Genomic DNA, 12,856 nt, shown 5'->3' on the forward strand with positions numbered 1-12,856 from the left:
AAACATCATATATACTTAAAAGAAAATGTTATATAAGAAATGCACCCAACAGGGGCGTCGTCGCAACTCAGTGCTTCCGGTGAGCACATTACGCCTCGATGAAAATCTTGAAATAAGGCAGCCCGTTTTGCGGTCCCTTTGGAACACACAATTTTTCTAAGCATCCCGGCATCACAACGGCAACATCATGGTTCAGAGATGCGCACACATGCGCGCAACCAACCTGCAACAGGAGACCAATGTTTTTGTATTGCCGAAAGTAAGGAGGCTTAAGTTGCCCTCGCAATTTTTCACAATGCTGTTTCAATCGCTGTAATCTAACTTCTTGGGATAGAAAAAGTTATCTGTAAAAATATGGTGCGTGCGTAAACACGTTGTACATTGTTAAAAGCAGTAAATATCGGTACTGGTAGTAAAATGTAGGGCATTACGCGATTCTTGTCTTCCACGTGCATGCATGGATGATGCCGTTGAGAAACATGGCTGCAACTTATAAAGTGGATTGTTACTAAAATAGAGCGCTCCAAAATACAGCAAAAAATGGCGACAGTTTCGTCTCAATAGATTCGTGTCTCCTTAATGAAACACGTGCATATTCGGCGCATTTGTGGCGCGTGCAAAGACAGCTAACTTTTAAAATTTCCATTAGGCTTAACTGAGTTCTTTGTTTCAGGGTCCAAACATGACCACCTTCTAGTTCGAGGTTGCCGCGCACGACATTTGTTCTTTCATATTAGTGCGTATTGGAGAAATTTTATCGGATACAATCGCCAGCAGGCTCAGCAGCCTTGCACCGATCACGCATGCGCAAATGATCTTCCGAGGTAGAAGTGCTACCGCCGGGTCACATTGCATGGATATTTCATGGTGCTTTATCTTTACAGGCCTGCGATAGTGAGACCGGAAAGAGGAGAGTGTACGGGGAGTCCACAAATATTGCTGTCATACAGGGCTCTAATCATTACTACTCGCTGAGTGAGAGTCAGAAAACATTCGTGGACAAGGTGAGAGGGTGAAGCCGTCCCGGCTTGCTCTGTTACCAGCGTCTTCTTGCTGGCGCTGGAATGAACGCATACTATTCGCCTACAATTTCACTCTGTCAGCAAAAAGGAAGACTAAGAGTTCATCTCCTTTCTAGTGTCCGGCTGTGTCCGTACAGCTCAATCCAGGTGCATCTCTGCTCGAATAAACCCTCTAGCACATCTGACAACCCTAATAATGTTCCGCATCGGATGACAAAGGAGAGTTGCTAGTAGATACAATAACGGATGCGCTGAAATAATTTGAACCGCTGTGTTTAAAAGCAATATTGTTTGTTTGTCAAGAAACAGACACATGGCGCAGTATTTAACGCTCAGAAACTCCACCTTGGCTATAGCAGACGCGGAACTGGATGGATTCTGTAGTGGTTAACTGGAAATTCAGATTTCGTAGTATTTCAGTGGCGTGTTCGTGCCTAGAAACACCTTTCGTCGCTCTTACTTAAGCTACGCGGATTGAGAAAAATAAATACAAAGTAGCGCTAGCTCCCCCCCCAAAAAACATTTTAGAATTTCAACTGAAATGTCGTGCGACACATAATGTAGTGGTCCGAAGCTGAGCGCATATCGTGATTCCGCTTTTGAATCTGCATATGCCACAGCTCGTAGTGCGCTTTTGGGCGACAACAGCTATAGATACCGGAAGCAAGCCGGTAGTCCGCAGCCGAGCAAGAAAATGAGCACTACAGCATTTGTATTAGAACTACTAGAAATAAACAGTGGAAGGGGAAATTTAAAATGTTCAGAGAATGTTACCTAATAATACAGGATATCTTATTTTGCTATACATTGGAAGTGGTAAGGGAACACGCCTAGATTTTACAGCTTGTGTCCACGGACACCGAGAGTGAAATGGATATAATTTGCTTTGGGATGGAATGCATTAAGGCAAGTACAGAGATATAATGAAGGGAAATGTGCCATTAATCCTTAAGCGAAAACCAGTCAGTGTTTCAGCCCACGGAAATCGATTATGCCGTGCGTGTGAGAGCACTGTTCGGCATGGTTTTGCTTGCCGATTTAGCAATGCAGACTGGCACAGAGTATGGAAAAGTGCTAAACATATTTAGATGGTTTGCTTTTAGGAGAAGGAATACACCTCTCAGCGGACACCTAAACTATTGCACACAACCGGAGGTAGATATAAGTCGACGGTTCGAAACATTATAGCAAACTACCTTCGAGTTTGACTAGATGCTAAATGGGAAGCGAAATTGTATGCCACAACCATGAACGTTGCACAAAGGAAGTTTACTTCGAAAATTAGATAGGAAAGGACGTTACAATTTTGTTACCAGTTCCTGTCCATATTCCATGTTCACGTCACTCAAGAGTGAAGCAAGGCTTCCGCATTAAAGGTATATGACAGGTGTACCATACCGCTACCTATAGAATGGAAGTCCCGTGGATGCATATTAACCAAATCTTGAGCAATTAGAGCCACACTTCCCTGCCCCCTCCACTGCAACAGCGGTAGGGCCTTTCCCACAGACGTACTCGTCGTGTGAGCGAAAATTCCCTGCCACGCCCGTGGGCAGGCGGTGGTTGGTAGGTGACATCCTCGGATGCTGATTGGTCAGAATTTCGTGCGAATTCGTGCGACATGATTGATCGAGTTAGCAGGAGTTGTTATGGAAAGGGAATCGAACACCGGACATTCGGAATCAGAATCAGACACGCCGCTAGGCCACGTAGCCACGTTCGCACAGTTTTCACGTCCTTAAAGGGCCCAAGGAGGGGTACTACGTAATGGGTGGGAAGCATTACAATTAGTGTTACAGGGAATATATTTCTAAACTTTCAACGAAATTCGATGAGCAGGCGAAAACCGCGATGACACTTGGAAGGCCATTATAGTCTGTATTTGCGCGTGAAAAAGGGAATTCGAAAAGGTAAGGTGCGTGACAGTGGACGTACAGGCGATAACTGTTGCGGGGTGAACGAGTGCTGGGGAAGAATATTTTGTGGTGTGACGAAAGGCTGGACTCGTTAGTATGGGTAATGTAGCAAACGCCAATGAGAACTGACTGTGCTAAAGAGTGCAATAGGCCCATAGTATTTTTATGTCTGATGAAAGGTTAATGCATGTGTAATGACAGTTCCTGCCTGGTTTCTGGTTGCAAGGAGTAGTACCACAGTCTTTCAGTACTCCTATAATCATCAGCAGCGCCTTATCCCGGTTTGGGGTGGCGGCCTTTGTTCAGCTTCCTCCATCCTGGACGATTCTGAAATCCAGTGTTGCGGCCGCTAGTCCAATGACGTCCAGGTCGCGTTTCACAGCGTCCATCCAGCGCATCTTCGGGCGGCCAATTGCGCGTTTGCCGTCTAATACTCTCAATAGTCACGAAACTCCCGCCAAAGTTTGGTTCGTTGACAAATGCGGCCGCGAGGAGCGCTGCCGCCGATCGAGGGGCCAAAGCTGTCGACCGCCCCGATGGCGTACGGTGCAGTTACACGCTAAATTCGTTCTTTTATGCTTGTGCTGTTATATCTTACTTTTATTACTACGTGCAAAAATGAAGCTGTGGTCATGTATCCGCTACATATATGGTTTCGCAGTCAATTTGACGCTTATATGAAGATGGCGCTGCCGGCATAAACGCAGCTTGTTCCTTACCCTTGATCATTTGGCTGATGCGCGGAGATTTGTCATTCTTATAATGGGACACCAAAACATTTCCGAGTGGTGTGGTGAATAGCCTACAACATACCAGTTACCTCAGTGCTGTGAACCTTAAGGCAAAGGCCCTGTTAGCAGACAGCACTCACTGGATTCGTACTGCACTCGGCTTGCTCTCCCGGCTTTCTCGTGTGGTCGACCTGTACACGAGCACAGGTTTAACAGTTATGGTGGTTATTCTCGCAAGAATACGCCACGGGGAAAGGGGGGGTGCTGTCTTCACACAATAGTCGCCTTCTAGCTCCGGCGTGCAGCCATAACAGACAGAGATGTGACCCCCCATCCGCGGGGCGAGAAGTCGTTGCTGTGGTGGGTTCGGGCCAGAGGAGACAAATGCCGAGTTACGTATCGAACAGGATTTATTCTGCTCGACTACACGGCAAAAGAACACTCAAATACAAGTGCCGTAGCGAGCGAACGTCCCCCAGCTAGCGCGTACTGGGGTGCAATAGAGCACCTAATGGGAAAGCACAAGCAAGGAAGTAAGAGGAGTTTTCTGCTCACCTGGCGCGGATTCGCGCTCACGGCTCGCTGCGGTAAGCGCGTACAACACCGGGCGAAGAGGGTGAAGGCGGCGGTCTCCCTAACAGAAAATAGAACCGTGTGCGTGCACGCTCAACCGCCGAAAGAAACCCCACCCCGTGAGTTGCGACAGACGCGCTCCTCGACTCGAACCATGGAGGGGTGTCCCGGCTAGGCCGGAAGGAGAGAGGGAGACCCGCGTGGTGTCGGCCGGGAGACTGGGAGGAGCAGGGGGGGCTGCAATGCCATCTCCTCGCGGTCCTCCCTAACAGCGCTCGTAATCACGTCTGTTGATTACGTGTGGCCGTTATGATGGGGCAGGGGCTTCGTGTGTAACCCCACACAGTACGTCACTTCACCTTGCAGCACGCTGCCATACACGGAAAAATATCGTACTGATTGCTTGCTCTGCGCGGCATTCAGATCCTGTCCTTTGGTAAGCACAGTACACTCGATCTTGTTCACGATACTTGCAGAGAATATAGCATTGCGGTGGTGCAGTGGTAAAACGCCTGACTACTGTGCCGGAGTACCCGGGTTCGAACCCGACCTCGGCGCTTGCATTTCGATGGAGGCGAAACGGAGTGGCGTCCGTGTGCTGTGCGATGTCAGTGCACGTTAAAGAATCCCAGTGGTCGAAATTTAAGGAGTCCTCCACTGCGGCGTCTCCCATAGCCTTAGTCGCTTTGGGACGTTAAACCCCACAAAACCAAACCATTTCCATTTGTTATTTTTGTGTTTACTATCGTGCTTTTTAACAGACATAGTTGCCACTTCGTCGGCGTGGTTTCACTCCTTGCAAAGAGAAAATGCTATACGACGTGCTATCGCCAAATTCTTAGCCCCGGTTGAATAACGCTGTTTAGAATTTAGAATTTCGACGCGCTTAGGTACACGTTACAGCACTGTACTGCGGTGTTAACCATGGTAATGCAAATTATTTATATACTCACGTCGTGCCTTGGCAAGCTCAATGAGAGGACAATCACGCAAAGGCTGCAACAACACATGGAAGATAAAGACCTAATCCCCACAGCATGTTCGGGTTCAGAGCAAAACTCTCGACCCAGGACATACTGCTGCAGATTAAAGAGGAAGTACTAAGAAACGTCCCCAAGATGGGAGAAAACGTCATCATGGCGCTAGACATCAAAGGGGCGTTCGACAACGTCAGCTTCGAAACCATACTTACAGGCCTTGCAAGCACGAACTGTGGAAGGAGGACATATGGCTACGTCAAGTCCTTCCTTTCGAACAGAACGGCAACGATAGGTCTGGGAGAACTCAGATCCGAAAAATTCAATACCCCAAACAAAGGCACGCCGCAAGGCTCGGTGGTCTCGCTCATGCTCCTTAACGTGGCCATGATCGGCTTAGCAAAGAAGCTAAAAGAGATAGATGGGATAGAACACGCCACATACGCAGACGATATCACCACCTGGACGACTACAGGATCACTAAAAGAAAAGGAAGAGAAACTTCAACTAGCAGCCTCCTGCGTAGAAGGATATGTCAAAGCAAGGGGGCTCCAATGTTCCACCGAGAAATCGTAGCTACTAAGAATATGGTGAGGGAAAAGGAACAAAGAACCACCCACTGACGAAGATCTAAAGCTAAAAGTATACCTAGAAGGGGAACTCATTCCGGAGAAAACAATCATCAGAGTACTCGGAATGTGGATACAATCGAATCAACGCTGCACCCATATACTAGCCCAACTGAGGGCATCGACCCTCCAGGTGGCACGCATGATAACACACGTAGCACACCGGAGGTCGGGCATGAGGGAGGAGGACACGCTCAAACTGGTCGCGAGCCTAGTGGTCAGCCGAGTGGCATACAGCCTTCCGTATTACCACCCTCTCAAGAGCGAAATACAGCAGACAGACACGATCCTGAGAAAAGCGTACAAGACGGCACATCACCTACCGCACAACACCTCCACGAAGAAACTCCTAGCGCTGGGATTGCACAACACCTTCGACGAGCTGGCGAGAAACGCACATCAACGCGCAACTGTGCAGGTTGCAACAAACACCGACGGGCAGAGAACTTCTGAAGAAGCTAGGATGGTCAGACCAAATTAAAGAAATACAGCGAACCGCCGACATTCCGGACGAATACCGCAAAACAATACGGATAGCACCAATTCCAAAGAACATGGACCCAAACTTTCATACGTATCGCAGAGAGGCAAGAGCTGCATACCTGCAGAAGGTAATAATCCCAGAAGAAACGATGGTATATGTGGATGCGGCCACATACGTCAGGACGAGTGGGCAGGAACACTCAAACGCGGTAGCGACGCTTGTTGACTCGAATCTACGAGAAGTGACCAGCGCATCGCTGAAAGACTGCTCGCTCGTCGAGGCCGAGGAGGTAGCCGTATCTATGGCCCTGGCGGAAGGCTACAGGAAGAAGCAGTCACTGACAATTTTGACAGACCCGCAAGCAATGTGCCACAACTATCTGCGGGGCAGAATCGGTCATCGAGCGATCCGCATAATTCGTTCGAGTGGCCACCAAATGAAACAACCTAATCAGACACACGATCCTGTGGACACCGGGACGCACCGAGGTAAGGGGAAACCAGAAGGCGGACGAGATAGCTCGAGGTTACGCTCAGAACCTGGCATCTAACACGTGCGACCCTCTGGACAACGACCCCGTACCCCAAGAGTACTCGGCAATCCTGAACTACTACAAAGGCTGCAAAATGTGGTATCCACCCCCGCACAGATCCCACAGCAAGGACTCCGTCACGTGGAGGCAGCTACAGACAGGTTCCTTCCCGAACCTACACACACTACACAAAATGTACCCCACACAATACACAATTAAATGCCCATGGTGCTTAGAGACACCCACGCTATATCACACGACGTGGCAATGTCAGGGAAATCCAGTAGAGCCTATCATAACAAGCCCGAGTGTGGAGCCGTGGGAGGGAAAGCTCTCCAGCGACCGGCGGGAAGACCAAGAAGGTCTGATCCGACGGGCCCAGCTGGCGGCGGCTGACGACCACCGCTACGGAAGATGGTAGACATCTAACCCCCACAAACTCTATAGATAAAATAAATGTTTATTCTCTCTCTCTCTCTCTCTCTGCACTTAGCCGTCGCTGTCATCGGCTGAGTACATGCGCAAAAATAAAATAGACGAGCACCTCGTACAGAATGGAAAAACGTTGGAATGAACAATGTATTCACTTACTATCATAGTGGTGACGGCTGATTGGGGAAAACAGTGGATAGTTTCGAATAATAATAATAATAATAATAATAATAATTGGTTCACAGGAAATGAAAGGCGCAGTATCTAACACTTTTTCCATAGACACCTGACCTGCGCTTTTAAGGGAGAGGAAAGTGGGAGAGAAAATGGAAAGAGAAAGGTCTACCGTAGTGAAGGGCTCTGTAGTGATTTCGACCACCTGGGGATCTTTAACGTGCAATGACATCACACAGCACACGGACGCCTCTCCATTTCGCCTCCAAGGGAAACACTTTAATGGGCTTACTAACATCCACAAGGAAACGCACATTCGGCGGCGCCGGTAGTAGCAAAGTGCTTGACAGTCCTTGAGGAACTGAATGCCTGCCACGCTCAGTGGCGGAGGATTATGCTGTGTTATGCACTTTATTAGTGCGTAGCACTTCTATCCGGAGTCACCTACTACATCGATGTCTGTTCGAAGCCGCTCTATCTCTTTCTCTCTACGGGAAAAACGAGGAGTCGACGCGTGGCTTAGCGAACCCGACTGCCTTCGGCGGCGTTTCGATGGAGGTGAAAAGAGGCGTCCGTGTGCTGTGCAGCGCACTTTAAATATGCAGGATGAGGTGGTGAATGGCGGCAGTTCCTGGCCCTACGGTACTGGAACGGTAGGTCAACGCCGCTTGCGGCGGGGGCTAGCCAGCCACCGAATTTTTATCTGTGGTAGGCCGTCATTGCACCCGCCACCACTTAGGTGGTAGACGACGGCTGTTGCGGCGCGTGTCTTTCTCTCCCTCTTTTTCTTTCTTCTCTATTTTCTCTCCCGTCCACACGAGGCAGCGGAGGTAGCACAGCTACAGAGCCAGTAGCAGGCCCGTGCATTTTCTTTTCCTTCTTCCTACAGCCACAACAACAACGTTAAATATCCACAGGTGGTGGAACTTACTCCACAATCCTCAATTATGGCAGCTTTTTATCTTTCCGCTTTCACTTCCATCTGCGTCCCTTCAATTACGGTGCTTTTAAGGTGTCTACGAAGTGTGAGAAATATCGCTCTTTTTCCTTTCGTAAAACAATTTACAATTTTACACGCGCTTCACGCATTTTAGCCGAGGAGGCGAAGTGGCCACAGACTCCTAGTGAGAGAGCGCTAACGTCGGTCGCAGACGCCGCGGCCCAGATCACAAAATTTTGTTCGTTCATCTGCACTTTAAAGATACCCAGGTGGTCTAAATTACTCCGAAACCCTCCACTACTGCACCTCTTTCACTTCCACCTTCCTCTCAATACGCTGACGTCCAGTTGTCCACGGAAAAATTGTGACTGTAGTGTAGCACCAACACTCGATGACTGTCGAAAAGAAGAGGAGTTTAGGTAGAAAGGTGCGTGCTCAAAAGAAGGCGACGAAAGAGACTTGCTGGCTTGTGGAGCGCTCCGCCGGACCGCCGACCTGAAATAGATCTAATTCTTACATTTGGTAGAGGCTGCTCTTCGTTCCCTTCTCTCACGCTGGAGCTTCGCAGCCGCACCCTCGCTTTACCATCGGCTATGCCCGAGGCAACAAGCCAGAGCGCTAGTATTGGCCCGACTGCTCCCACTGCTTCGCCTACCATCCTGTGCTCTCGTGAGCCTCGCCAGAATGATCCCAGCTTCTTCTGTGGCGCGTATGACCAGGACGTAGACGAGTGGCTGTCCTCATACAAACAAGCGCCTACAACAAGTGGGACGATACCACTAAACTAGCCAACGTCCTCTTTTACTTGACAGATGTAGCCAATCTATGATTTCGAAACCAAGAACCAGATCTGCCCACCTGGTCGACCTTCTACGAGCTTTTCAGAGGTGTTCGGGCGCGCTGAGGTGCTCAAACTGCGCGCCGAATAACGCCTCCAGGCCCGGGCTCAGCAACCTGAGGAAACATTCACCAGCTACATTGAGGACGTCGTGGACCTCTGCAAACGTGTTAATCCTGCTATGTCCGAAGCTGATAAGATTACCGAGATCCTGAAGGGAATCTCCGAGAATGCCTTTCAAATGTTGCTAACCAGAGAATTACAAACCGTCGTCAAAGTGATTCCGCTGTGTCAGAGTTACGACGTCCTCAAGAGGGAATGAGCTGCTACACGACATTCTAGCATAAACGATGGGTTACTGCTGACTCCGGCAGTGTGCAGTCTCGCTTCTCAAGCGCCTTCCCTTCTTCCCGAGATCAAGGGCTTTATACTGAAGGAAGTGTCCCGTTAACTCCTTTCTGCTTCTGCCGAAACCACATCATCACTCTATCCTACACTTCGACGCACTATCCATGAGCAAGTTGCAGACGTTTTGCCGCCCAGCTCTCGACTTCCGCCTGTGACAGCCCCGCTCACGTATGCCGCTATCGCCGCCAGACCCCCGCGCCCTGACCCATATGCTGTGCCGCTGCCACCACCACTACCTGCGCCTCTCCCTTATAATGAATCCATGGAGGACCCCCGACAACCACCTGATCTGCTATTCATGTGGTATTCCTGACTATGTCGCCCGGCTCTGCCGCCAGTGCGCGCAGCCGTACCGCAATGGGCCTGTTGCCGCCGGTACCTTTCCGCACTTATTTCATCGTGACAGCTCCTCCCACTCCTACCACCGATCCCCGTCTCCCCGCCGTCGTTCCCCCTCGCCGCTGCGCCGGCGCTCTCCTGCTCGCCCGGAGGAAAACTAACAGCCGCAATTCCGGAGGCAGGAATTGCGTTTTCCTCGACTTGTGCAAGTCCTCCGTTTTCCCCGCCCAACGTTTTAGAAGTGTTTGTCGATAGCGTCGCAGTCCTCGCGACTTCTGCAAGTCCTACCATCCGCTAGTCCTACCATACGTGCGCGGCGAAATGCATTCTCTGCAACGGTCCCCATTTCACAGAGTCTAAGGATTGCAAAGAACGCTACAGCCGCCCGGGCAACAAAACAGCCGCCCCTTCCGATGGCGCAGCGAACCAGCCGACTGTCCGGAAGTCCCGCACCAGGCACCGGTCCAACTCCAATAATCGCAGCCGCTCCCACAATCGCTCTGAATCAATAGTGAGGACAGAATCCAAACCAGTCAAGTACCGGAGCCGGTCGCCATCCTTACCGCCTCTGACAGACCAGCCCATTCCAGACAAACAGGTGAGCTTGGGCCCGCGATCTTCCTCCCTCCTCCGTGAGAACGCCCTTCTTAAGGCCCGGTTAGAGAAACAGGACCAACAAATTCAACCACAGACCGCACAAATAGTCCAGCTTAGCAATCAGTTACAGCTTTTATTGGAGAAATTGTCCCCCACAGAGCGAATGGAAGTCAAGTCCCTCGCCCCCCATCCAGTACAGAACCTTCCGCCCCCTTCCCCATCTTCTGTCCCCGCAGCAAGCCCCACACCTTCCACCTCCCACAACGTCCCGACCAAGCGTAAGGCTTCGGAACAATCCCCACAGCAACGACAAATCAAAGCCAATCATACCTCCTCACTTCTCTGACTCTACTCGAACAAAAGCTAGCCGAAAGGTTCGAAGAAATGGGCCAAAGCACAAATTCATGGGCCACTGACCTCAGCACTCGATTGACAGCGATTGAGCAGCCGCAATCTTCCCAAGCGAAAATCGTAGCCCAACTCTAGTCCAAGCTCAATCAAATTATAGTCTCTCACCCCAACCCATCGACTACCCCAACTTGCAACCTACCTAATGATGGCAGGAAACCTCAAGGAAATTAGAGTGTGGCAGTTGAATTGGAGTCAGAGATCATTTTTGTGGCAGATGTAGAGACGAGAGCAAGATCATTGGTGATTATAGAGCTGGAAGTGAGCAGCTTTGCTTGCAGCCAGGACCATACGGGAGCCTGAGGTATATTCCGCTGCGTCCACATAAACCACCTCTTGGTCGTCGCTATATTGTCTGTGAAGGGCGTGAGCCCTGGTTATTCTGCGGACCTGGTCTCCCTCAGGGTGCATGTTTTTAGGGGTAGGAGGTATGATGAGGTTAGAGCGGAGGTTAGGAGAAAGGGGGTTATCGTCAATGGGGTGTGCAACTGGACTGGCGCAGTATTGCTATCGCAATAAAAAAATGTCCTCTTAGATGTCTTTTAAGAGAATGGCGAACGCCTACCCTTCATTTTCTATCATTTAACTTTATCGGCGTTCGTTGTAGTGCTGCTTATTATAATCGGTTTCCAAGAAAGGAACAGCACAATATCTGTTGCACTTTATCCGGCAAGAGAGCAGAGTTGGTGAAAGGTGGCTGTTCCTGGCCCTACGGAGCTGGGACTGGTAGGTCAACGCCGCTTGCGGCGGGGACTAGCCTGCCACCGAATTTTTATATGTTGTCAGCCGTCATTGCACCCGCCACCGCTTCGGTGATGGACGACGGCTGTTGCAACGCGCTTCTTTCGCCCCCTCTTCACTTTCTTTCTTCTCTATTTTCTCTTCTATCCGCACGAGGCAGCGGAGGTAGCTCAGTTATAGAGCCAATAGCAGGCCCGTGCATTTTGTTTTCTTTCTTCCTACAGTCGTAACAACAACAACAGCAAGTGAGTTGGGACGGTACACCATCGCTCCTGTCAAGTGGCGTCCCTTGGCGCGCGTTCAAGTATGGCATGCGTCCGTGTGCTGCGCGATGTCAGTGCTCGATAAAGATTCCCAGCTTGTCGAAATTGCTCCATAGCCCTCACTACGGCTCCTCTTTCCCCTTTCCACTTTCACTCCCACCTTCCCCCCTCCCTTTACGGCGCGTTTCAAGTGTTACAGAGCAAGTGCAAGAGACACTGCATCTTACCTTTCCTTTGAAGTAATTAAAAATATTGCACATGGCAGGAAGCTAGACAATAACTAATCCGTGGAATCTCGAAGATTATGACAGATCTCGCGCACAGATCTCGAGCGCAACTCTCGCACACGGGATTTCGTTCCGTCAGCCTAAATAGGATGTCATCTCAAAAATTAACAATTGCCCTACTGCGGTGGCGCAGTGGTTAAGACGCCCAACTGCTGTACCGGAATACCAGGTTTGAGAGAGAGCGAGAGTACGTTTATTTGTCCAACAGAGTGACTATCCCGTTCTTCGGGAGTTAGACCCGGAAGGTGGGACAGTCGCCTTAGTTGCAGGCCGGTAGTTCTCGGACTCCGGCGGCATCTTCGGCCAGTCGAACAATTTTTATTTGGGCTCTTGAGTCTGAGCTTTAAAGAAGGGTCTCCCAGTTATGTTTAGTTATATTTTTAGCCCTGCCTGCTGACTTCGCGCATTCCCATATTATGTGATCAAGTGATCCTCTTTCCTTACATAATGAACAGAGGTCTGATCTTATTTCTGGTGATATATGGTTGACTAGAACTGGGTTCAGGTATGTATTTGTCCAATTTTCTCTGTGCTGTTGCTTCATCTTTGTTTAACGTGGGGTCTG

General features: G+C 49.8%; 1 protein-coding gene across 1 annotated transcript in view; it reads left to right on the plus strand.

The window, feature by feature from the left end:
* The first annotated feature begins 208 nt into the window (after positions 1 to 208).
* LOC146175433 (uncharacterized) overlaps positions 209 to 12,856 on the plus strand; it is a 30,356-nt gene continuing 17,708 nt past the window's right edge. Inside the window, exons 1-2 of the mRNA XM_084580809.1 lie at positions 209 to 259; positions 885 to 1,004. Coding sequence (XP_084436935.1) covers positions 209 to 259; positions 885 to 1,004 — 171 coding nt within the window. The remainder of the gene's footprint in view (positions 260 to 884; positions 1,005 to 12,856) is intronic.

This window comes from Amblyomma maculatum, chromosome 10, assembly GCF_055883805.1.
Source record: "Amblyomma maculatum isolate TAMU_Amacu chromosome 10, ASM5588380v1, whole genome shotgun sequence".
Taxonomy (NCBI): Eukaryota; Metazoa; Arthropoda; class Arachnida; order Ixodida; family Ixodidae; genus Amblyomma; species Amblyomma maculatum.